The following is a 22,371-nucleotide window of genomic DNA, read 5'->3' as shown; positions in this document are numbered from 1 at the left end:
TTGGCTGTTATGATCAGAAAGAAAATGTTTTTAAAAAGTACTTACTTGTTCAGGACTCTTGCAATACCAAAGTCCCCAAGCTTTGCAACCATTCCATTCTTGCTAAGAAAGATGTTCTGTAAGTGGAGAAAATGCTATGTTGCTGGAGATATTTCAAGAAAACAAAAGATCTGTCTTGATTTTGTCTCTGAGCTGTTACCTGTGTTTTTATGTCCCTGTGTAAGATCTTCCTGTCATGAATATGTTTCAGTCCTAAAGAAATCTGTACAAACCAACTCAGAATCTGTAGGGGGAACATGAAACAAAACTGGTGAGGCGTCTGGTGACCACTGAAATGTCTTCATGATAACATACAAGAAGAGAGGAATAATATACTTGTGTGTGTGGTTATATGAATGAAGCTAATAGGTATACCATCTTATCGTACTATTTTCTTTTTACAGTTAGAAACATGGAGGTGTGAAAAGGCAATCCAAATGTGTTGGTATGAAAAGGAACACCGCACACAGAGAAAGATAAACAGAACCAAGAAAGAGAGGGAGGCAAGTCATGATCTTCTTTTTTCTTAACATTGGGTTGCTAACTGCATCAGGAGAGTAGACAAGCAGCTCTGTTTCCTGATAACCCTAGTGCCACTGCTTTTTCCTTTTCAGTGGAAGGAAGGTGTCAAGGGCAAAGAGAGAAAGAGGAAGAAGTGGGGAATCTGTGAGGTTATTAAAATTTTAAATGAAATATCAACATACAAGTATATAATATAAAACTAAGAAATATTTTACTTTTAAACTTTTTAAAGTTTAATTTTATTTCTTAGATATGATTTTCTTAGCTGGCCATGAGCCTCTTTATTAAACTATGTCTATACCTATAGAGATTTATTTAAATGACTCTAAAATTTCAATGATTCTTTGTCCACCAAATTATACACAGAGAGGAAAACAATAGAAAAAAAGCTACATTCCAGATACTAAGATTCAGTTGTAATTTTAGTTCTTTCCCCCAAACGGGAAATGTAGCTCAAAATTGTGGAGAAAAGTATTTTTATTAAATGCAGCAAAATAATACCTAGATAGGAAGAAAGGAGGGTTTCTACAAATACAGAATTTAATATATAATGTAAATGAGCATAGGGAGAATGCTTGATTAAATTTACAGAGGTTAGAGATACTGATTCTTTAATCATTCATACATTCACAACATTCAATTTATTTTATTTTATTTTTTGGCTGCATTGGGTCTTTGTTGCTGCACACGGGCTTTCTCTAGTTTCGGTGAGCGGGGGCTACTCTTTGCTGTGGTGTGCGGGCTTCTCTTGCAGTGGCTTCTCTTATTGTGGAGCACGGGCTCTAGGTGCACGGGCTCAGTAGTTGTGGCACGCGGGCTCAGTAGTCGTGGCTCGCGAGCTCTAGAGCGCAGGCTCAGTAGTTGTGGTGCACAGGCTTAGTTGCTCCGCGGCATGTGGGATCTTCCCAGACTAGGGCTCAAACCCGTGTCCCCCTGCACTGGCAGGCGGATTCTTAAGCACTGCACCACCGGGGAAACCCACAACATTCAATTTAACTCTAGGAGGAAATTATTTGGGCCTGATGCTCTTAAATGCTAAAAGAGAATGAAGAAACAAATGCCCTAAAGAAAGATGGCAGGCCATTCCTGTGCCCTGCCTGATGCCGTGTCCTTTCCCATCAATCACACAGGCCCTGAGTCCAATTTTTCAGTCCCCACCCCACACACCTGTCTCCTTCACGAGTACAACTCCCAAGAGGGTATCAAAGGGAGCTCAGAGAATAGAAGAAAAATGTGTTTGTGCAAAGAGAAAATGAGACCTGAGGCCATTATTCTTCACCTTTTCTCTCCTCTCTTACTAGCCAATGAAGCTAAACAGTCATTGTTAAGAAGAGCTTCTATCCTCCCTAGCAAAGTGGGATAGCTATTTTAAAACAGAGTACCCAATGATAAAAGGAAGAAAAGTGAAGCTATAAATACATCACATTTTAAATGGCTAAGGAACATCCACATTCACTTTTTTTTCCACCATGAAGATTTATCTCAGAGGCATCCTACATGAGGTTGTCCAAAAATAAGACACCGTTCTTTCTTAAGCAAAGTTCACTCTCAAAAAGAGATTCAATGTAAGTTCAATTGCAAACATGTTCTAGGCTAGACCTATCAAGAATACTGATCCATTATTTTATAGTTTGAATTTCTCTTCTACAAAGCATGCTTCATATAAACAGTCTATTACTTATGACATTATAAATTTAATCCCCCAATATAAATGAAAAGGCAAATTAGAAGGGTTTTTACCTGATCTTCACTAAATAACACTCCCCGTTGTTTTTTGATCCTTTTCATGAGATCCCCTCCATCACAGTACTCCATCACAATAAACAGCCTGTTGTTCTCTATAAGAAAAGGCATCATTCGGTGCTGGATGGGTTTCAAATATTTACTAATTATTTGCCTTTAAGTTCTAGAAGGTGGAGAATATAGCAGAAAAATGCAGTACATAATAGTTTAAAACTCTGGCTGTAGAACCAAGATGGACTGGGTTCTAATCCCACTTCACCACTTAAATTTCTTAGCTCTGTGACTCTGGGCAAGTTATTTTAATTTCTCTGTGCCTTGTTATTTCTTCTGTGAGATGGAGATAATAATATAGAAACTCCTCTTGAGGATTGTTTTATCTTTCCTCATTTAATCTTTTCAATGGTTTAATCCATGTCACATACTTAGAACAATACCTGCACATAACAAGAGTTCAATAAATGAGAGCAATTATTTTTAATACATTCCTGCAGGAGATTGGAAATCTGCTATAAAAAAGCAGCTGTGAATCTTTTTCAACACCTCAGGAAGAATTAATACACCCTTGAATTTGGGCATAAACTTTTATTTATATGGGGCTTATTCAACCATGTTGTTGAGTACAGTAGCCACGCTTCTAACTGACCTCTGCCTGACCTACTCACTAGATTGAAGGGCACTCCTCATGACCGCTGCCCGCTCACGGTCACCCTGGTGGCTTCTGGACTCACCTATGCCCAGGTACCTCTGCTCCCACGGATTCTTACCAAGATCATTGTGCTCATTCCCTAATTTGTTTATGCCAATTATACTTGCTATTGTAATTATTACATCAACTGATGAAAGATGAATGGGAAAAGGAAGATGTGATCATTTCTACAAAAACTACATTGAATCCCGTGGAGGACTCAGTACAAATGAGTAGCTAAAAAAAAAAAAAAAGTCACTGACCTAAATGTTGGGTGGAAGCAGTGGAAAATAATGGGGAAGCTTTCATAAGACTGTGCACAGAGAGTATCTGTAAATTCTTACTCCAGTCTAAAGAAAAGAAATTGGAAATTATAAATTGGGGGTGGGGGGAGCCCTATGTAAGAAAGAATATTCCGAACTCCAATCGGTGGACTCATAATCAAAGGCAAGGCCTTGGTCTTACATCAGAAGTTTGGCAAATGATTGTGCATTTATAGATTAAAATAAGTTTGTATGACTTCCTGCTTAATCAGCGTTTTTCTTTAACCAAACAACTATCAGATGGGTTCTTGTTAGAATAAGGGCTTCTACTAACTTGTTTGTTTCTCCTACTAGTTTGCGGGTTCCCTGAAGCCAGACTCCATACTTAGTACGTTTGTATTCCCTGTACCTGGCACGTGCAAGGGGCTTAATAAAGGTTTGTGGAGTGGTTTCATAAAAACATCTAAGGAACACAAAATGATCACACAAAAGCAGGCTTATCAGCAAGTGTTAATCTTTCTAGTATTTTGCCCTGTAATTATTAAGTATTCATTCAATGTCAGAATCTCTTGCCAAATATCTATCATTTGCTACCTCTTTCTTCCAAGTAGCTTAAGCCAACTTTATTATTATTTTTAACATCTTTATTGGAGTATAATTGCTTTACAATGGTGTGTTAGTTTCTGCTGTATAACAAAGTGAATCAGCTATACGTATACATATATCCCCATATCCCCTCCCTCTTGCGTCTCCCTCCCACCCTCCCTATCCCATCCCTCTAGGTGGTCACAAAGCACCAAGCTGATCTCCCTGTGCTATGCAGCTGCTTCCCACTAGTTATCTATTTCACATTTGGTTGTGTATATATGTCAATGCTACTCTCTCACTTCATCCCAGCTTACCCTTCCCCATCCCCGTGTCCTCAAGTCCATTCTCTATGTCTGCATCTCTATTCCTGTCCTGCCCCTAGGTTCTTCAGAACCAATTTTTTTTTTTAGATTCCATATATATGTGTTAGCATACGGTATTTGTTTTTCTCTTTCTGACTTACTTCACTCTGTATGACAGACTCTAGGTCCATCCACCTCACTACAAATAACTCCATTTCGTTTCTTTTTATGGCTGAGTAATATTCCATTGTATATATGTGCCCCATCTTCTTTATCCATTCATCTGCTGATGGACACTTAGGTTGGCTTAAGCCAACTTTAAAGGCACTATCAGTAACCTGACTGCATCTGCCCTTGGTTGCTTCTCATTCACAAACTGAGTGCTTCTTTCACAGAACACTTCCATTGGTCCACCTCCCCTCTTAAAGGGACAGATCCATTCATTCATCAACAAACTTTTATTGAAGACATGCTAAGGAACGCTGTGCTAGGAATAAAAAGCAAATAAGCTATCCTTCCTGAATAAGGAGGTGACAGTCTAGACGGGGCATCAGTCAATATACGTAAGAAGAGTTACAACAGAAGTCTGCACACAGACAGGCAAAGAGAACAAGAGGCCATGAAGGAAAGACTGGAGAGTCCAAGAAGGGTTTTGTTTTTTTGTTTTTTGTTTGTTTGTTTATTTTGTTGGGTTTTTAAAAATTTTTTACTGGAGTATAGTTCATTTACAATGTTATGTTAGTTTCAGGTGTACAGCAAAGTGAATCAGTTATACATATACATATATCCACTCTTTTTTAGATTATTTTCCTATATAGGTCATTACAGAGTACTGAATAGAGTTCCCTGTGCTATACAGCAGGTCCTTATTGGTTATCTATTTTATATATAGTAGTGTGTATATGTCGATCCCAATCTCCTAATTTATCTCTCCCCCCTCTTTCCCTCTTGGTAACCATAAGTTTGTTTTCTACATCTGTGGCTCTATTTCTGTTTTGTAAATAAGTTCATTTATACCATTATTTTAGATTCCACATATGAGAGATATCATATGAAATTTGTCTTTCTCTGTCTGACTTATTTCACTTAGTATGGTAATCTCTAGGTCCATCCATGTTGCTACAAATGGCATTATTTCATTCATTTTTATGGCTGAGTAATATTCCATTGTATATATGTACCATATCTTCTTTAACCATTCCTTTGTCAATGGACATTTAGGTTGCTTCCATGTCCTGGCTATTGTAAACAGTGCTGCAATGAACATTGGGGTGCATGTATCTTTTCAAATTATGGTTTTCTCTGGATATATGCCCAGGAGTGGGATTGCTAGATCATACTGTAGCTGTACCAGTAAGGAACTTCCATACTGTTCTCCACAGTGGCTGCACTGATTTACACATTCCCACCAACAGTGTAGGAGGGTTCCCTTTTCTCCACACCCTCTCCAGCATTTAACTTGTAAATTTTTTATGATGGCCATTCTGACTGGTGTGAGGTGATACCTCATTGTAGTTTTGATTTGCATTTCTCTAATAATTAGTGATGTTGAGCAGCTTTTCATGTGCTTTTTGGCCATTTGTATGTCTTCTTTGGAGGAATGTCTATTTAGATCTTCTGCCCATTTTTTGATTGGGTTGTTGTTTTGATATTGAGCTACATGAGCTGTTTGTATATTTTGGAGATTAATCCCTTGTTGGTCGCTTCATTTGCAAATACTATCTCCCATTCTGAGGATTGTCTTTTCATTTTGTTTAGGGTTTCCTTTGCTGTGCAAAAGCTTTTATGTTTAATTAGGTCCAATTTGTTTATTTTTGTTTTTATTTTCATTACTTTAGGAAGTGGGTCAAAAAAGATCTTGCTGTGATTTATGTCAGAGGGTGTTCTGCCTATGTTTTCCTCTAAGACTTTTATAGTGTCTGGCCTTACATTAGGTCTTTAATCCATTTTGAGTTTATTTTTGTGTATGGTGTTAGGGAGTGTTCTAATTTCATTCTTTTACATGTAGCTGTCCAGTTTTCCCAAGTACCACTTATTGAAGAGAGTGTCTTTTCTCCATTGTATATTATTGCAGGAAGGGTTTTGAGATGTTTCCTGACATACTCTGATTACCTAGAGATCAGTTACTTTCAGGAATGTATTACTTTTGGGAGAATTAATACTTGTCTTAGCTCAGTCATTGAAAGGGCTGCCACAGCAATGAAGGGATGGCAATTTCAAAACCATGGGGAAATCAAAGGAAGGAAACTAAGGGAAAAGGGCTCCATTTTACTTCCCTTCCACCAACATCTAACTCACTCAGCCTCACACGGGCTTTCAGTGGAAGAAATTCATTGACTGATTCAGGATTAATCATGGCCGAACCATCTTGAAGGAACTATTCAGGTCGATGAGCATCATTTGGCTCTAAATATGCTTTTTTTTCCACTAGCTGCTGTTAATTTCATATTTAATGGGGTTAGAACTGCCTGGAAAGGTCATTTTGTGCTCTCAAATTTTCCACCTGTTTAAAAAAATTAAGCACTTTAGGAAGGGGAAAAGGCATAAGAAACAATCCTTGTCCTCCAGAACTTCCAATCTCACCGAGGGAAATAAAGATATATATACACTAATGTTATAACACAGCTTATTATAAATGCCACACAAGTGAAACGGCCAGTAAGAGTTTGGAAGTGCTCAGAGCAGAGGTGAGAGAGATCACTTTATTTTTTTTATATCTAGTTTTAATTACATTTGTCAGGTTGGGGTGGCCACACCACGTGGCTTGCAGGATCTTAGTTCCCCGACCAGGGATCCAACCCGTGCCCCCTGCGGTGGAAGCACAGAGCCTTAACCACTGGACCCCCCGGGAAGTCCCAGAGAGAGATCACTTTAGGCTTGGGGGTGGGATTTGTGTTTAGTCTTAAGCATGTATAATATTTTAAAATGCAGAAAGGAGAAAAAAAGAATACTCCAAAAAGGAAGTGCACAGCACCCTCTAGGGCAGGAGTTTCTGGAACTATAAAGCTCATGGGTCACTGACCTTTCAAAACTATTAGAGGGCACTAACTTCAGGGTTGCAACCTTTGTCTTGCCAAATTCCAACATTTAAAGAACAATTATTATAATTATTTTTTTCTAAAATGCCCTTTTAAAAAATCAGGATTATGTCTTACAGACATTGGCATCTTCCAATTGGTGACTGTGGGCCCAGCAGTCTTGATGTCGTCACGGCCTCATTAATTTTTGGTTTTAGTTTTTTTTTGGTGGGGGGGGGTGAAGTAGAAAAGAATAGCTTTATTGCTTTGCCAGGCAAAAGGAGACACACCAGGCTTCTGCCTCAAGAAACCATGTGTCCCCCAGCCTCATTAATTTTTAGACTATCTTAACCAATTTAATCTGCTCATATTTCCCTTTTTATGAATGTACAAGAGTAATAGAAAGCAAAACTCTGTTTAAACAAGTCTAAAAGAGCTCTTTTAATACATATAAAATAAAAATTGTGATATGAAAGCATAGCGTCATAGTCTAATGGGCAGTATCTTTCCTTTTCATCAGCACATAATAATGTATCTTACAACCAATGGCCTCTAGATTTGATGGAACAAGATATCATCCATCATCACCATCATTCCACGAAAATAAAAGCATTTTAGTGCTGAACCCAGGAGGAACACAGACTCAGCATAAAGAATAAAAATATCTTCTGCTATCCCCCCTTGCTCACTGCACTGCACCCACAGTGGCTTCTGCCACAGGTGTGAGATTCTGCCCTACTTACCAGCCTGTGACTATGTCATGGATGTTGGCAGAAGACACGAGATTCCTGGGCCAGAGACAAAGGACTTTATTACTCTTGGCAAAAGCAGCTGTCAGAGCTCCATGTTAGCACTCGTTCTATGTCTCCCAAATCCACAGAGCCTAGATGGACAACTGCGCACGCAGTGGCTACATTACAGGAGAGGAATACTGCACTTGAGGAATCGACTGCTTTTACAGTGAGCAGTAAACAAGCCAGCTCTCGGTCAGGGCTTGGCATTCTTGGCATATCCAGCAAAAACATGCAGAGGTGCTCAGGGCCAATAGCAGATGGCCTTTCCCCAAAGCTTCCTGGCTGGTCCTTTAACACGTCAGGCCTTTGCAGTGGCTGTTCTCCTTGCCTGGAAAGCTCTTCTCCAGATGTTAGCAGGACTCCTCAATCTGTGCTCAAATGTCACCTTCACAGCAAGGCCTGTCCTGACCACCCTATTTACAATTCTTCCCTCCACTCCTGCCTCCCCCTATTTTATTATCCCACAGCACTTATCAACTTCTAACATGCCTATACCGTACTTATTAATTATGTTTACATTTATTGTCTGTCTCTCCCCACATTTTACCCCTGGAATGTAAACTCCGCAGTTGTAGAGCAGGCAGAATTCTCAGATGGCCCTAACGGACACACCCTGTGAACTCTCTCCCCTTGAGCGAGAGTGTAACCTGTAAATATGGGATATCACTCCCATGATTATGTTACATAGCAAAGGGGATGTGCTGATATAATTAAAGTTACTAAACAGCTGACTCTGAGTTAGTAGAAAGAGATTATACACCTGGGCTTGACCTAATCACAAGAGCCACTTAAATCTGGGTCTGGAAATCAGAAACAGAAGTGAGAGATTCCAGCTGGAGAGGGCCTATTGAAGGGGCCACATGCCAGGGAAGGGAGGTTGGTCTCTAGAAACAGAGAATCACCCCCAGTTAACAGCCAGCAAGAAAGCAGACACCTCAGTCCTACAGTTGCAGTAAATGAAACCTGCCAGCAACCGGAATAAGCCTGAAAGAGAACTCGGCCTCAGATGAGGTTGCTGACACAGCTGACATCTTGATTTCCACTCTGTGGACCCTGTGCAGAGAGTCCACCTAAGCCCAGCCCAGGCTTCCGATCTAGAGGAATTGGGAGAGGATAAGTGGGTGCCTGTTTAAGCCATTAAATTCGTGTTCACTGGTTATACAGCAACAGAAAACAGCAGTGCAGGGATCTGGGCCTATTTTACCTAGACCATGCCTAGCAAATTATAGGTACTCGATAAAAATTTACTGAAGGAATTTAAGTGGAATTAATTTAGCCTTAGGAAAATCTTACTACATTCTCTTATTTTTCTCATGTTGCTTCAAACTTATGAAAACGTCTACTTTCTATAGACAAACAATTAATGAACGAGAGCCAGGGTTCTTCTGCTCAGAGGTGAGCTGTCTGAGGGTAAACAGAGGCTTTCCCCCAACTCTCCACAGTCAGGTGTTGCAAGGACCTCTGAGGCTTTCAGATAAGCTCAGTGTTTCAAGTCCCAACAAACTGCCAGGCAAACTCAACGCCATCACAATAGCTCTAGTTTTCCTCAACACAGAGGTGCTCTAGTTAAGAAAAGGAAAAGGCTGTCATAAGAAAGTTTAAGCTTACAACATAAACGAAGTCAGTGAAGATTATTTATGCTGTAAAAAATGACCTCTAATTTTATGATGGTATCCAGCATAAACCATCCTCAAATATCCATTTTGCATGGTGTAAAGACATACTCCAGGGACTTCCCTGTCGGTCCAGTAGTTAAGACTCTGTGCTTCCACTGCAGGGGGCATGGGTTCGATCCCTGGTTGGGGAACTAAGATTCTGCATGCCAGGGGTCCCCAACCACTAGCGGTCTGTGGCCTGTTAGGAACCGGGCCACACGGCAGAAGGTGAGTGGAGGATGAGTGAGCGAAGCTTCATCTGTATCTACAGCCACTCCCCATCGCTTGCATTACCGCCTGAACTCCGCCTCCTGTCGGCATTATGGTGAGTTGTTTAACTATTTCATTACATATTACAATGTAATAATAATAGAGATAAAGCGCACAATAAATGGAATGCACTTGAATCATCCCCAAACCATCCCCCCACCCCGCCCCCGGTCTGTGGAAAAATTGTCTTCCACGAAACTGGTCCCTGGTGCCAAAAATGTTGGGGACCGCTGCTGCATGCAGCGGGGTGCGGCCAAAAAAATTAATTAATCAATTAAAAAAAAAAAAGACATACTCCACTCTCCTAAATGGCCCAGTCTAGGCACTCATTCAGCAAACGTGTATGAGCACCTACTATGGGCCACATGCTGAGGAGCAAGTGGTGAGCAAAAGAATTTGTTATGTTTACTGTCTTAAAGGGAGACAAATATTAGACAGTTCCTAATGGCGCATATGAACATACACACACAGTACAAAAGTGCTGGCGAGATCAGTAAAGGGGGCTGTAACTTGAATTGGGATCTCAGAGAAGGCCTGACGATGAGCAGGACGTACCAGTCACAGGGAGTCACGATCATAACCCACAGAATGAGGAAAAGGAAGACTGTCTAATGGCGTCGCTGTTAGGAATCAATGAACGGGAAGGCAAGGCACCTTATTCAGTGTCTGCCCCTTAAAAGTTGCTCGGTACAACTCAATTCCCGGCTCACATGTACTCTCAGCTCCCAGAAAGACCTCGGAGGTGTCCCGAGAGCTCTTTTAAGGACTGTACCCAGTTTTAATTTGCAAGCAACACAGAGAGCTATTTTGAATGTAGTGGTTTTAATCTGCAAGAAACACAGTGCCCTGCACAGTGTAAAAGCTCAAAAAATGGCTTTTAAAATTTATTTACTGAATCTTACACCCCTGATGGTGCTTGAAGATATCTAGGTAACATCCTGCTCCATGAACTACTTCTGACCTGTGAATTCAAGCACCCCCAGTGCTGGGTGCGGGGATGGGGATGCCCCATGGTGAACTGGGGACACAGACAGCCCTGTCACAGCCTTTTAAACACCTGACATGCTGGAAATGCGTTTATTGTCTGTCTCTTCCCACTACAGTGTAAGAGCCACGAGGACAGGAATTTGTGCCTGTTGTGTTTGTTCACTGCTGTATTCCTGGCACCTAGAAAAATGCATCAACGTAAGCACTCGATCAATATTTAACTGGATGAATGACCAACGCTCCTTTTATGGTATTTTTAGTGTTTTTTTTTTTTTTTTTTTTTTTTTTTAACCTTTGGAGTCAAGTGATAGAGGCCGAAGAAATGTTGTATTCAGGCGCACAGAGAAGGGAATTGCGGCCTTAAAGTTTACCCCTCTATTCTGGCCGTTTGCTTGGCTGCCTCTCTGTAAGAGAATTGTACAGCCCTCCCCGTTGCCCCTGGACATACAAGGACTCACAGAGGCAGAGTGTACCCTCCCCCACCATCACCCTGTTCCTGGGGTTGGTTGTGGCTGCTTTGCACCCAGAACATGAGCACATAAGGAAAGTAAGAAACATGCCACAGCCTAGCAGGGATCTGAGAGTGAGGGTGCGGTGGGCTCTGTGTCCAGCTCTTTCCTCTTGCTCAGGAAAACAGCTCCATATGTGCGCTGCTCCTTCAGGCTGGACCCCAGACTTAAAGACTCCTCCTGGGGGTTCCCTGGCAGTGCAGTGGTTAGGACTCAGCACTTTCAGTGCCGGGCTCCCACAAGCCATGAGGCACGGCCAAAAATAATAATAATAATAAATTTAAAAAATAAAGACCCCGCCCAACCGTAGCCAACATGTAATGTGAGTGAGACACAGATGGTATTCTTGTAGGCCACTGAAATTTCTTACTGCAGCAAAGCTAATACACACATTGTTAACTATCTGAGGAAGTGAGAATTAAAGGCAGGGGGGCAAACTTGAGAAAATTTAGGAAGGCTGCCTACAAAAACTCACCAGAGAAGAAATAAAGATGATGTCTCAAATTACAATTTAAATAAATGGGAAAATGAGTCCAGTTACAAAAATTAATTTATACACACTTCTCAGGAACTATCTTATACAGAAGTCTACATGCCCACACTTTATTAAAATACTTTAAGAATATGAGAAAGTCAAACCTTGAAATGAACTGAAGAAGGTTACAATGTTGGGATGTTTCATCTTCGCCAGAAGAATGACTTCTTTCTTTGAAGCTTCTTTTTCTTGGATGGGCATCTAAATTATATTAAGAGACAGTCTGTAAAGATAATTCGCTTTCAGGGAATGCTTTTTACTCACTGTCATCGAAAATTCTCCAGGATTTCACTGGCTTTTAATGGCACTTCTGCAACAGATCTCTCAACAGCAGGAAATGACATTTCTAGAATTAGAGCGTCCTATATCTAGTCAATGGTTTGTCAATGACAATCAGAAACAAGAAAATAAGTATTTCTGGTGAAGTTCTGCTGTATTAAAATTTCCTCTGGATTGGTGTACTGTGTCAATTATTTAGTCATCTGGAGGAAAGTTATTTAAATATTTATCTTTCAGCAACAAAGGAATTTGTAAAAAAAAAAAAAAAAAAACAAAAACAAAATGCAATGTTCCAGCAGCAATCACTGCTGAGAAGAAACAAATGAAATCTAAAAAAAGTAAAATGTCATATATCACATAAATCAGACCGGTAAAGTTCTGTGTTAAGATTACTACGTTTTTCGTTTTCAAATAAAATGTCTCTCGTGACTTCATTTTAGCATTTGATGTATTTTCTTTTCTTTTTAAAAAACTAATTTGCTTTTATTATTGCTTTTCCTTCCAGTTTTATTGAGATATAATTGACATACAGCAGTGTATACGTTTAACGTGTACAGCATATAATTTGACTCACACCATGAAATGATCATCACAATAAGTTTCGTGAACATCCATCATCTCATATAGATACAAAATTAAAGAAATAGAAAAAACATTTTTTTCCTTGTGATAAGAACTCTTAGGATTTACTCAACAACTTTCATGTATAACATCAGCAGTGTTAATTCTATATATCATGTTGTACGTTACATCCCTAGTATTTATTTATCTTGTAACGGGAAATCTGTACTTTTTGACCACCTTCAACCAATTCTCCCTTCCCATACTACCCGCCCGTGGTAACCACAATTCTGATCTTTTTTTCTGAGTTTGTTTTTGAAGTAAAATTCAAAAACTACAACACTATGTCATTTTCCATCACACAACACAGTGATTTAAAATTTCTGTGCATTTCAAAGTGATCACCAAGATAAGTCTAGTTACCATCTGTCACCATACAAAGATATTAAGTATTGATTATATTCCCCACACTGTACATTTCATACCCATAACTCATTTATTTTGCAACTGGAGGCCTGTACCCCTTAATCTGCCTTACCTATTTCTCTCCTCCCCTCACTCCCTGATGTATTTTCTTATTATTCTATTTATCATCTATGGACAATATTTTTCAAATGTTTTGGTGCCATTGGCAGTGGCCACACCTCATTTCTACCTTTTCTTCCTCATTCTTGACACTTTGTCATTTCTACACTGACTTCTGGCCCGGCTGCCCCACCCTTCTGGCCTCCATGGGTCACTGGTCCTCTCCACAGTTCCCTTTGTAATGACGTTCAACATTTGGCCCACAGGTAATGTGTGAGTTCCCACATTTCTCATCCTCATTTAAATTTGAATTTTTTTTTAAATTAATATTCTCCATCCCAGCTTTACTGCATCCTAGCTATATATCTTTCAGTAAATTATTTAAATCTTCTAAGCTTCAGTATCTTTCCCCCCACTTTAAATTGCATAATTGGTACATATGAGTTTCAAAATAAAAATAACTGAAATACGCTACCAGGATAGACTTAGCTACTTAACTACTTTAATTTATAACTACTGTTTTTTTCAAGACTATTATAAACAAAATTGAAAGGCAAACATAGGAAGATAAGTATATTTTTATAGTTAGGTAAAAATACTGGCAATATATATGACAAAGATTTTTTGTATTTATAACATATAAGGATTCTGGCAAGTAAAAAAAAAAGGCAAATATGCCAACAGAAAGATGGGAAAATACATGCCTAGGCAACTCTCAAAAAAATAAATTAAAAATGGCTCAGAAATAGTAAAAAATATTCAACCTCACTCAGTAATCAAAAGAAGACTAAAACAAAATTTAATATGTCTCATCTGTGAAATTGGCGAAGACAAAAAGAATGTTAATACCCACAGTTAACCAGAAAGCAGCAAAATGGCACTCACATACTTCTGGTGTAAGTATATAAATTGGTAAAATCTTTCTAGGAAAACAATTTTACAGTATCTAATAAGAGACTTTAAAATGCTCCTATTTTTAACTTATTAATTCTTCTAGAAATTTATCCGAAGAAAATAATCAGAAATGTGCCCAAGGGTTCTCATACAAAAGCCTTCATTACAGTGTTTTACTATTAGTTTTTAATTAAGAATATACACTAGTGATTTGAAAAAATATTTTAAGCCAGATAGAAGTAAATAAGATGAAAGTAAAACTTCCCCTTTTCCTCCCCACCCATCCCATGAATTCCTATTCCTTAGGAGTAATTGCTGCTAATTGTTAGAACTTTTTATTTAATGCACATATAGGTAAACATATATACACAGTTTGTTTAAGAAAAAATGACTCTTCTACATATTAAGTGTTATTTAATCATAGCAAAAAAATCAAGCAACATAACCTCTGAAAATAGAAAAACAGTTAGATAAATTATGGTTTGTTTTTTTTTTGCGGTACGCGGGCCTCTCACTGTTGTGGCCTCTCCCGTTGCAGAGCACAGGCTCCGGACGCGCAGGCTCAGCGGCCATGGCTCACAGGCCCAGCTGCTCCGCGGCATGTGGGATCCTCCCGGACCGGGGCACGAACCCGTGTCCCCTGCATCGGCAGGCAGACTCTCAACCACTGCGCCACCAGGGAAGCCCAATTATGGTATTTTTAACCTAATGCCACACTATGCGGTCATCAAAAATCCAGGGAAGCACTGGCAGGCAGAGCAGAGGACGAGGTAGAGGATTTGGTGGTCACTGTGCCTTGCTGAGCGAATTACTTAACCTCATTGAGCCTCAGCCCTTTCACCTAAACAGTGAGGGTAATGAGATCTACCTCTAGAGTTGTTGGGAAGATTAAATTGATTAATTATGCAAAACACCTGGGATAACATGAGGTCTGCTAGGCACCCACTATTACTATAAACACTGAATGATTATATGAGAACATTTTATTATATGAAAACACTGAATGACATGAGAAAATATTCACAATATACTAAGGGTAAAAAGCTGCTATAAAAGAGTATATCCACCATGACATCAATCATCTAATATATTCTAATAACTTACAAGGTGCATTTAGGCATTAAAAATAGCCTAGAGAGAAGTTCACCATAATGTTAATAGTGATGAAGAGAGAGGTTAAAAGTGATTTTCATTTTCCTCTAAATAGCCTTATTTTTCCCTACAGTTTTTTTTTTTTTTTTGTACGAGGGCCTCTCACTATTGTGGCCTCCCCCGTTGCGGAGCACAGGCTCCGGACACGCAGGCTCAGCGGCCATGGCTCACGGGCCCAGCCGCTCCGCGGCATGTGGGATCTTCCCGGACCGGGGCACGAACCCACGTCCCCTGCATCGGCAGGCGGGCTCTCAACCACTGCGCCACCAGGGAAGCCCTCCCTACAGTTTTTTTCAAAATTTCTTCAATGAACATTTTAAGTTTTATAATCAAGAAAAGATACAATGCATTTTTGAAGGCAAGAAATAAAAGAATATGCTTGATAATTGTAGGATGATGAGAGAAAATATAGAGCTTTTTGGTACCTGTAAGAAAATAAGCGATTTAAGTTCTGGGGTCTAGAGTTTGCTTCGTGGAGAGGTGATGGAGAGCTGAGAAGAAATGTAAATTTCTCTAGATAAGAAGTAATGAAAAAGTACATTAGAGTAGAAAGAAAAAAAATAAGTAATAAATGTTAATACTGTGACACAAATGTTGTTCGGCAAATCTGATAACACAGAGAGATACGGGAAAGCAACGATAACGAGGCCCAATAGAAATTCTACTTATTTATGGCATGGGGACTAGGGTGGTTCATGAAGTAAAAGATGAAAAAATTCACTGCTCTATGAGAAATATACAGTCAGCTTTTTATAATCTATACTAAAGAATGGGAGAGGCTCTATGAAATGCATTAATATATATATATATATATACATATATATATATATATATATATATTTTTTTTTTTTTTTTTTGCGGTATGCGGGCCTCTCACTGTTGTGGCTTCTCCCATTGCGGAGCACAGGCTCCAGATGCGCAGGCTCAGCGGCCATGGCTCACGGGCCCAGCCGCTCTGCAGCATGCGGGATCCTCCCGGACTGGGGCCCGAACCCATGTCCCCTGCATCGGCAGGCGGACTCTCAACCACCGCGCCACCAGGGAAGCCCTAATATATATTTTTATAGAGGATTCACCTCCCACATAATTTTTTTTTTACTTAGAATTTAAATGGTTTTATAATTCCTAAGTATGTACCAGCTTAACAACAGAGCTAGAAGGCCTGAAAGTATCTCTGCATTGAATTATTTGTCCAATAAGAATTTATTGACCTGTTACCGGTACAAAGAATTCTTAGCTGCTGTGTGGAAGACCAAGATGCAAAAGACCTGGATTCTGCCTGCACAGAATATACAGTTTAATAAGGAGGAGTAGGCACAACATAAACAGCTAAAGCACAGCAAAGCAGACAGCAACCAGTACCATAACAGCAGTACGGATAGAAAGCTGTGGAGCTTACAGAGAAAGGGAGGTTACCTAGAGTTGGAAGGTTCTACAAGGTGTACTGAGTCTCAGCCCTGAACAAGTGGGATCTTGATGCTTGGATGGGCAGGCAAAGACCTTTTGGGAAGAAAGAGCCCCTCGGGTGAGCACAGAGGCTGCGGTGCAAAGGATGTGCATGTGGCAAAAAGGAAGAGTACGTGAGGGGAGGTTGAAAATGGAATTTGGGAACACATCAGAGAGGGGTGTCAAAACTAATCTGAAGAGTGAAATGATATAAAAGTACGAGGCAAAAATTACTCATAATCCCACATTCCACCTCGATAATAATGTAGTAAGTAGGTCTTTCCTATATGTATGGGCAGATATGTGTGGGAATATACATACCTATAGAGAGAGATACTGCATATATTTTTACAAAGATTGCATCATTCTACACATACTATTTTCTTAATTAGCAAAAGTCATGATACTTCTCATGTCAATACTTTGACTACAACATGATTTTGATGAACAGCTTAGTCTTTCACAAATTACTTAACCAATCCCCAACTGTTGGACATTTAGGTTGTTTGCTGACTGTCTGCACATTTCTGGGTATTTCCTTGGAATACAATCCCAGAAGGAGAACTACCAGATCCTAGAATGCATACATTTTTTTTCTTTTCTTTTTCAAGATGAAGATAGCTTTTTCTGCTTATACAAATAATACAATTCTTAATTTTAAAAACATAATATATGATTCATATTAAAAATTCTGACCATGCAGAAAGAAATGATAGAGATGAAATCCCACCAATCAGCAATAACCACTGTTAATGTGTGTGTGTGTGTGTGTGTGTGTGTGTGTGACATTAACAGTACATACGTATATACACATAACTTTTTGTGGCCTGATTTTTTTTCATCTTTACAACGTATTTCGGACCTTACTCCTCGTCAGTAATACAAACAGGGCATGGATCCTTCTAAGGCTTTGATACATATTGATAAATTTCCCTCAGGATGATTTACCTTCCTATCAGCAGAGTAAGAGAGTGCCCGCTTCCTCCCCTTTTATATTCTTTTCAATCCTTTCCAATTGTATCAGCAAAAAGTGATATAAATCAATAGATTTATTTTACTTTTCTTAGTTTTCTAACAAGTGTGAAACTTGTATATGATGACTTCATATAAGATCACTGAGGACTACCCTGGCAGTCCAGTCGTTGAGACTCTCTGCTTCCCCAGCAGGGGGCATGGGTTCCATTCCTGGTCGGGGAACGAAGATCCCACATGCCGCATGGCTCGGCCGAAAAAATAAAATAAAATAAAATCTAAAAATAAAAATGAAAATAAGATCATTGGTTGCTGTTTGGACAATGGACTTAGAAGACTGAACAAACAAAAGTCAACTCACTCATACTTGTAAAAAAAAAAAAAAAAAAGATGTGTTTCCTTGACAAACTGGATTAAAAGCCAGATGAATAGACCACTGAAAATGAACAGGAATTTTAACTTCTTAACTTTACCTTTTCAAAATTGATCTCTTTTATAACACAGTGCTTGCTATCTGATTTCCCTTTGGCCAGGTATGCTTTCCCAAAGGCACCTTCGCCAATGGCCTTAATCACGTCGTATTTATCCATGGTCTCCAATGCATGGAGTTACCTGAAATGAGAGCAATGACATTTTATTGCACGCTTTTCATAAATATGAACAAAGTCAGAAAACTGACCACTACAACGTAAGAGAACTCATTTTGCTAAAACTTTCATTCTAATTTCGCCAAGCCTGAATCAAATAACTTTCCTTGTGGCCACAGGTAACAACCAAAGTGAGACAGACCTTAGTCAGCTCCATGGTCAGACTTGGGCTGCAGCTCAACTTTGATACACCCTAGTGTTGTCATCTCAGGCAAGTAACTTAATTCGTAAAACCTCTCTTTCCTAATTTCTGAAATGGAAATAACAATACCTGTTTTTCAAGATTGTTTTGAGAAAGAAAAATATAATATCCCCGTCTGGGCACCTCTAGGCAGCAGGAATTGTCCTGCTTGTGTGGTTTTACAGTCCAGCCTTTCTCAGTGGGGCGTTACTGCCCCCTAAGGGACATTTTGGAAACGTACGGAGTTTTTTTCTGTTCGCAGAGATGGAGAGGCAGGCACGAAGGCTTTCAGAAGCCATTGGGGTCTGAGATACTAAGATTCTGCGATGCTAGGGACAGTCCCGCACAGTAAAGGATTTTCCAGCGCCCCTACAACCTTAAAAAGTCTCCGTACACATTCATGTGCTTGGAAAAATCCGTTTATAATTATCTGCGGCTACAACCAAACTATTTTGCATCTAAATACAAAGTATATTTTGCAGTTTTAATTAACACTGAATTTTCGAGGAATGTAACTACATGTAAATCAAGACTTGATTGCACCTTGTTCGGAACTTTACCAGGAACTGTTCACCGTTTTGGGAAATCACTCCCCCACTGGCCACGCTGCTCCTGGCAGCTGAGCCCTAAAAGTTTGCAGCTGTCCTTCTCAGGTGACTCCCTGCTACTTCACTACTTCTTCCAGTGTAGTAGTACCAAGAATTTACAGATTGAAATATAGACTTTATAATAAAGAGAGTCACTGTGGCATTTAGATTCGTCTGATCAGATTCGGTATGGCAGGAGGGTGTGTAAGGCCACAGAGTATACAAGGGCCCCATCCAAGACCTACCCAGTCAGAATCCCCAGTTAAAAGGTCTAACATTCCCTTTGGTGCCTAAGCTCCTTTGATTTGGGTTTGTCACCCTCAGCACAGGGTCCTGGCTTCTTGAGAGGGGAAGGTGAATTCTCCGGGGGTAGTAAGCGGTGTGGTCCCTTTCTCTCTACCATTTCTTTGGAAACACGGTGCTTGTAACACAGGTACACCCTCAATAGCCCGTGGGCAAAAAATGGGCCAGTAATTCCCAGTGGGGTTGCTTCTGCACTGTCTTGGGCAGGTCCTGGCGGCCCAGCACTTGCCTCCGACCACTTGCCATCTCTCTGGAAGCTACGCGGCCGGGCGGCCCTCGGCCAGCCGCCAGCCTCTGGGGCTTTGGGTAAACTGCTCCACTGCATTTCCCCGTTATATTCAATACTACAGTTAGGGCATCTTGCTGATTTTTAAAACCTGAGTGAGCAGGCAGGTTATGTTTTTGAGTAATCTGTGTCATTGCAGGAAGGGGGGACGATTAGGTGGGATGGGGCTGGAAGCCAGCTCCGCAGCCAGGGAAGGCTTGGGGACACTGGAGGGCCGGGTTTTGAGGGAGGCGCTGGAGGAATCGGAACTCGAGGGCACCTGCGCAGGAACTGAGGGACCGCGACGCTCCCGCCCAAGAGGCACCGGTGGGTGGAAGCCCCTAAGTTTCGGGGAAAAAGTCCTTCTCCCTTAGAAACACTCTCCGGGAGGCAGCCGGCGGGAAGGCGGCAGAACTCCCGCGGGGGCCAGGAGCTGGGTGCGCCGCGCGTTGCCATGGAGACCGACGCGACCCGGGACCGGAGACCGACGCGGCCCGGGACCGGAGACCGCCGTTCTGCGGCTCGCGTCTTCCCGGGCGGGGGCTCCACCCTTTCCCCGGGGCTCCCGGAGGCCCTGGGGGCAGCTCCGGGTTCGGACTGAGGGCGCCACCTACAGCATACCTGCTCCGCCGGCTCCGCGGGGCCAGAGTAGTATCCCGGGTGAGTCCGGGTTCCAGACGCCTCTGCGTCCGCTGGCGGCCGGGGCGGAGCCGCGCTAGGGAAGGCGGGCGGGGCGCGGGGCCAGAGCGGCGAGAGGACGGGTCCACACAGTCCACCCGGAAGAGGGCCAGCCGCGGCGTTTGGAGACCTGGCCGCGTCACCTCCGTCACCTTAGGTCGGGACTCCTCTGCTTACACTCGACAAGCATTCCGCTCCCGCTCCCCGTTCTTGCTTACGGTGTACCAGAGGCTTTGCATATATTCTCTTTATGCCTTGCGACAACCGTGTCAGGTCGTAGTGGCTCAGTTTTACAGTTGAGCTGGACTGAGAAAGGGTTTCTCGTGCAAGGTCTCAAATACTGTCAAGAGATGGAGACTGGAACGGAGCCCTGCTCTTTTGGCCACAGCTGGCGGCCTCCCATGGGGTCCTCTTATAAAACGAGCTACTGCCCAGTGGTCTGCAAGCATGCTCTCTCCCCATCTCCCCATCGCCCCCTACCCATTCCTCACTCCCACTGCACATCAAGCTGCCGTCAGAAACGTTTCATTACATGTTTTAGCAGTTGAAAGGATGTAATTTCCAGCAATTATAAATATTGACACAAGTAAAACATAACCAATGGAACCTAAATACCACGGCAATTTGAAACCCACCATATCTATTTTTTTAAAAAAGAAAGCTCTCCTTTAAGAATTAGAAAGTTTACATCATTCCTTTCTCTCCTTGAACTCATATCTCCATACGTACTGGTTTTCATGATTCAAAATCTTACCCATCACCCTATCATATCAATGGAAATTAATTTCTATTTCCTAACAGGCTTTTTAAAATTCATTAAAATTACTAGTAGTACACAACTGATCCAAATAAATCACGAACTGATACTTATTAAATATAAAAAGTAACATAGTATTGGAAATTTCTCTCTTATTTAAAGACCTGAATGGGCTTTCCTCTTCTTCTCCCCAATTAGCTCAATTAGTATCCACAGATAACGCTTTTTGCTGGAATAGACAAAGTTCAACACTGAGTCTGTCCATGAAAAATTAATCAATAGTCAATCTAAGAAAGAAATGGAGAATTTTATTTGAGCCAACCTGAGGATTATAACCCAGGGGACAGTCTTTCAGAAAGCTCTGAGGATTGTTCCGCCCAAAGCACAATTACCTAAGTTTTCAAGACAAAAGGTTGTATTGTACATCAAAGTAACATACTGACAGTTTACACAGTCCAGCAAGGTGAGTAGTGGGTCATCGTGTCCCCTTACAGGATTAAGAAACAAACGTTATCCCCTGAGGAGTTACCTTGCTGACACCAAGAGAAAATTGCTGTTTGGGTGTGTGTGTGTGTGTGTTTTTGTGTTCTTTGGTGAGCAGGCATTTCTGTGTCTTCTAAGGGGATCTAGCTAATGTATAATGCACATGCACAATGCACACTAAAAAGGCGTAGTGGTAGAAACCGACAGAGAGAAAATTTTGTTTAAAAAATTTTCTTGTCCTGTCTTAAAAATAATTTTATTTCATCAAACCTCTTTTTTTTAATCTCTTTTTTTTAAAGCTGTAAGTGCTGAAAAACCTTATTCGTGTAAGTAAGTGAATGGAATTGGAAGTTTTGTTAAAAGTGACCCTCAATTCTTGCCTAGTTGTATGTCAAGAATTATAGAGTAATCTATCGCTAAAATTGGTTTCTAATCATCCATTAGAATCTCTTGAAATTCTGTTATAAGCAAAACCCTGCAAACCATCTGACTTTCAAAAGGATTTGTCATCCCATCAAGATTCATTCAATCTCTCAGTAACTATACATAGTTTCAAGTTCCCTGTGTTGGTTGGTTTGGAAATGTTTCCACGCTGGGGCAGTGCTAAGATTTGAGATGTCTAAGAGGTATCAAATACAGTATTTACGGAAGCCGAGTACCTGGCAATATCCTGTCCACTTGAGAATAGGCTGGATTTAGTGTCTCAGAGTGACTAGAAAATGGAAACGTAAA

General features: G+C 40.8%; 1 protein-coding gene across 1 annotated transcript in view; it reads right to left on the bottom strand.

The window, feature by feature from the left end:
- NEK5 (NIMA related kinase 5) overlaps window positions 1-20,428 on the bottom strand; it is a 62,644-nt gene extending 42,216 nt beyond the window's left edge. Inside the window, exons 1-6 of the mRNA XM_082602554.1 lie at window positions 20,343-20,428; window positions 18,212-18,350; window positions 12,014-12,110; window positions 2,302-2,399; window positions 200-283; window positions 46-116 (exon numbers count right to left, since the gene is read on the bottom strand). Of these exons, the coding sequence (XP_082458680.1) occupies window positions 46-116; window positions 200-283; window positions 2,302-2,399; window positions 12,014-12,110; window positions 18,212-18,328 (467 nt within the window). The 5' untranslated portion in view covers window positions 18,329-18,350; window positions 20,343-20,428. The remainder of the gene's footprint in view (window positions 1-45; window positions 117-199; window positions 284-2,301; window positions 2,400-12,013; window positions 12,111-18,211; window positions 18,351-20,342) is intronic.
- Between the last annotated feature and the right edge of the window lie 1,943 nt (window positions 20,429-22,371).

This window comes from Mesoplodon mirus (assembly GCF_964341445.2).
Source record: "Mesoplodon mirus genome assembly, chromosome: 17".
In the NCBI taxonomy this organism is placed as follows: Eukaryota; Metazoa; Chordata; class Mammalia; order Artiodactyla; family Ziphiidae; genus Mesoplodon; species Mesoplodon mirus.
The sequence above is the reverse complement of the archived record's forward strand: the minus strand, read 5'-3'. Positions and strand labels throughout refer to the sequence as shown.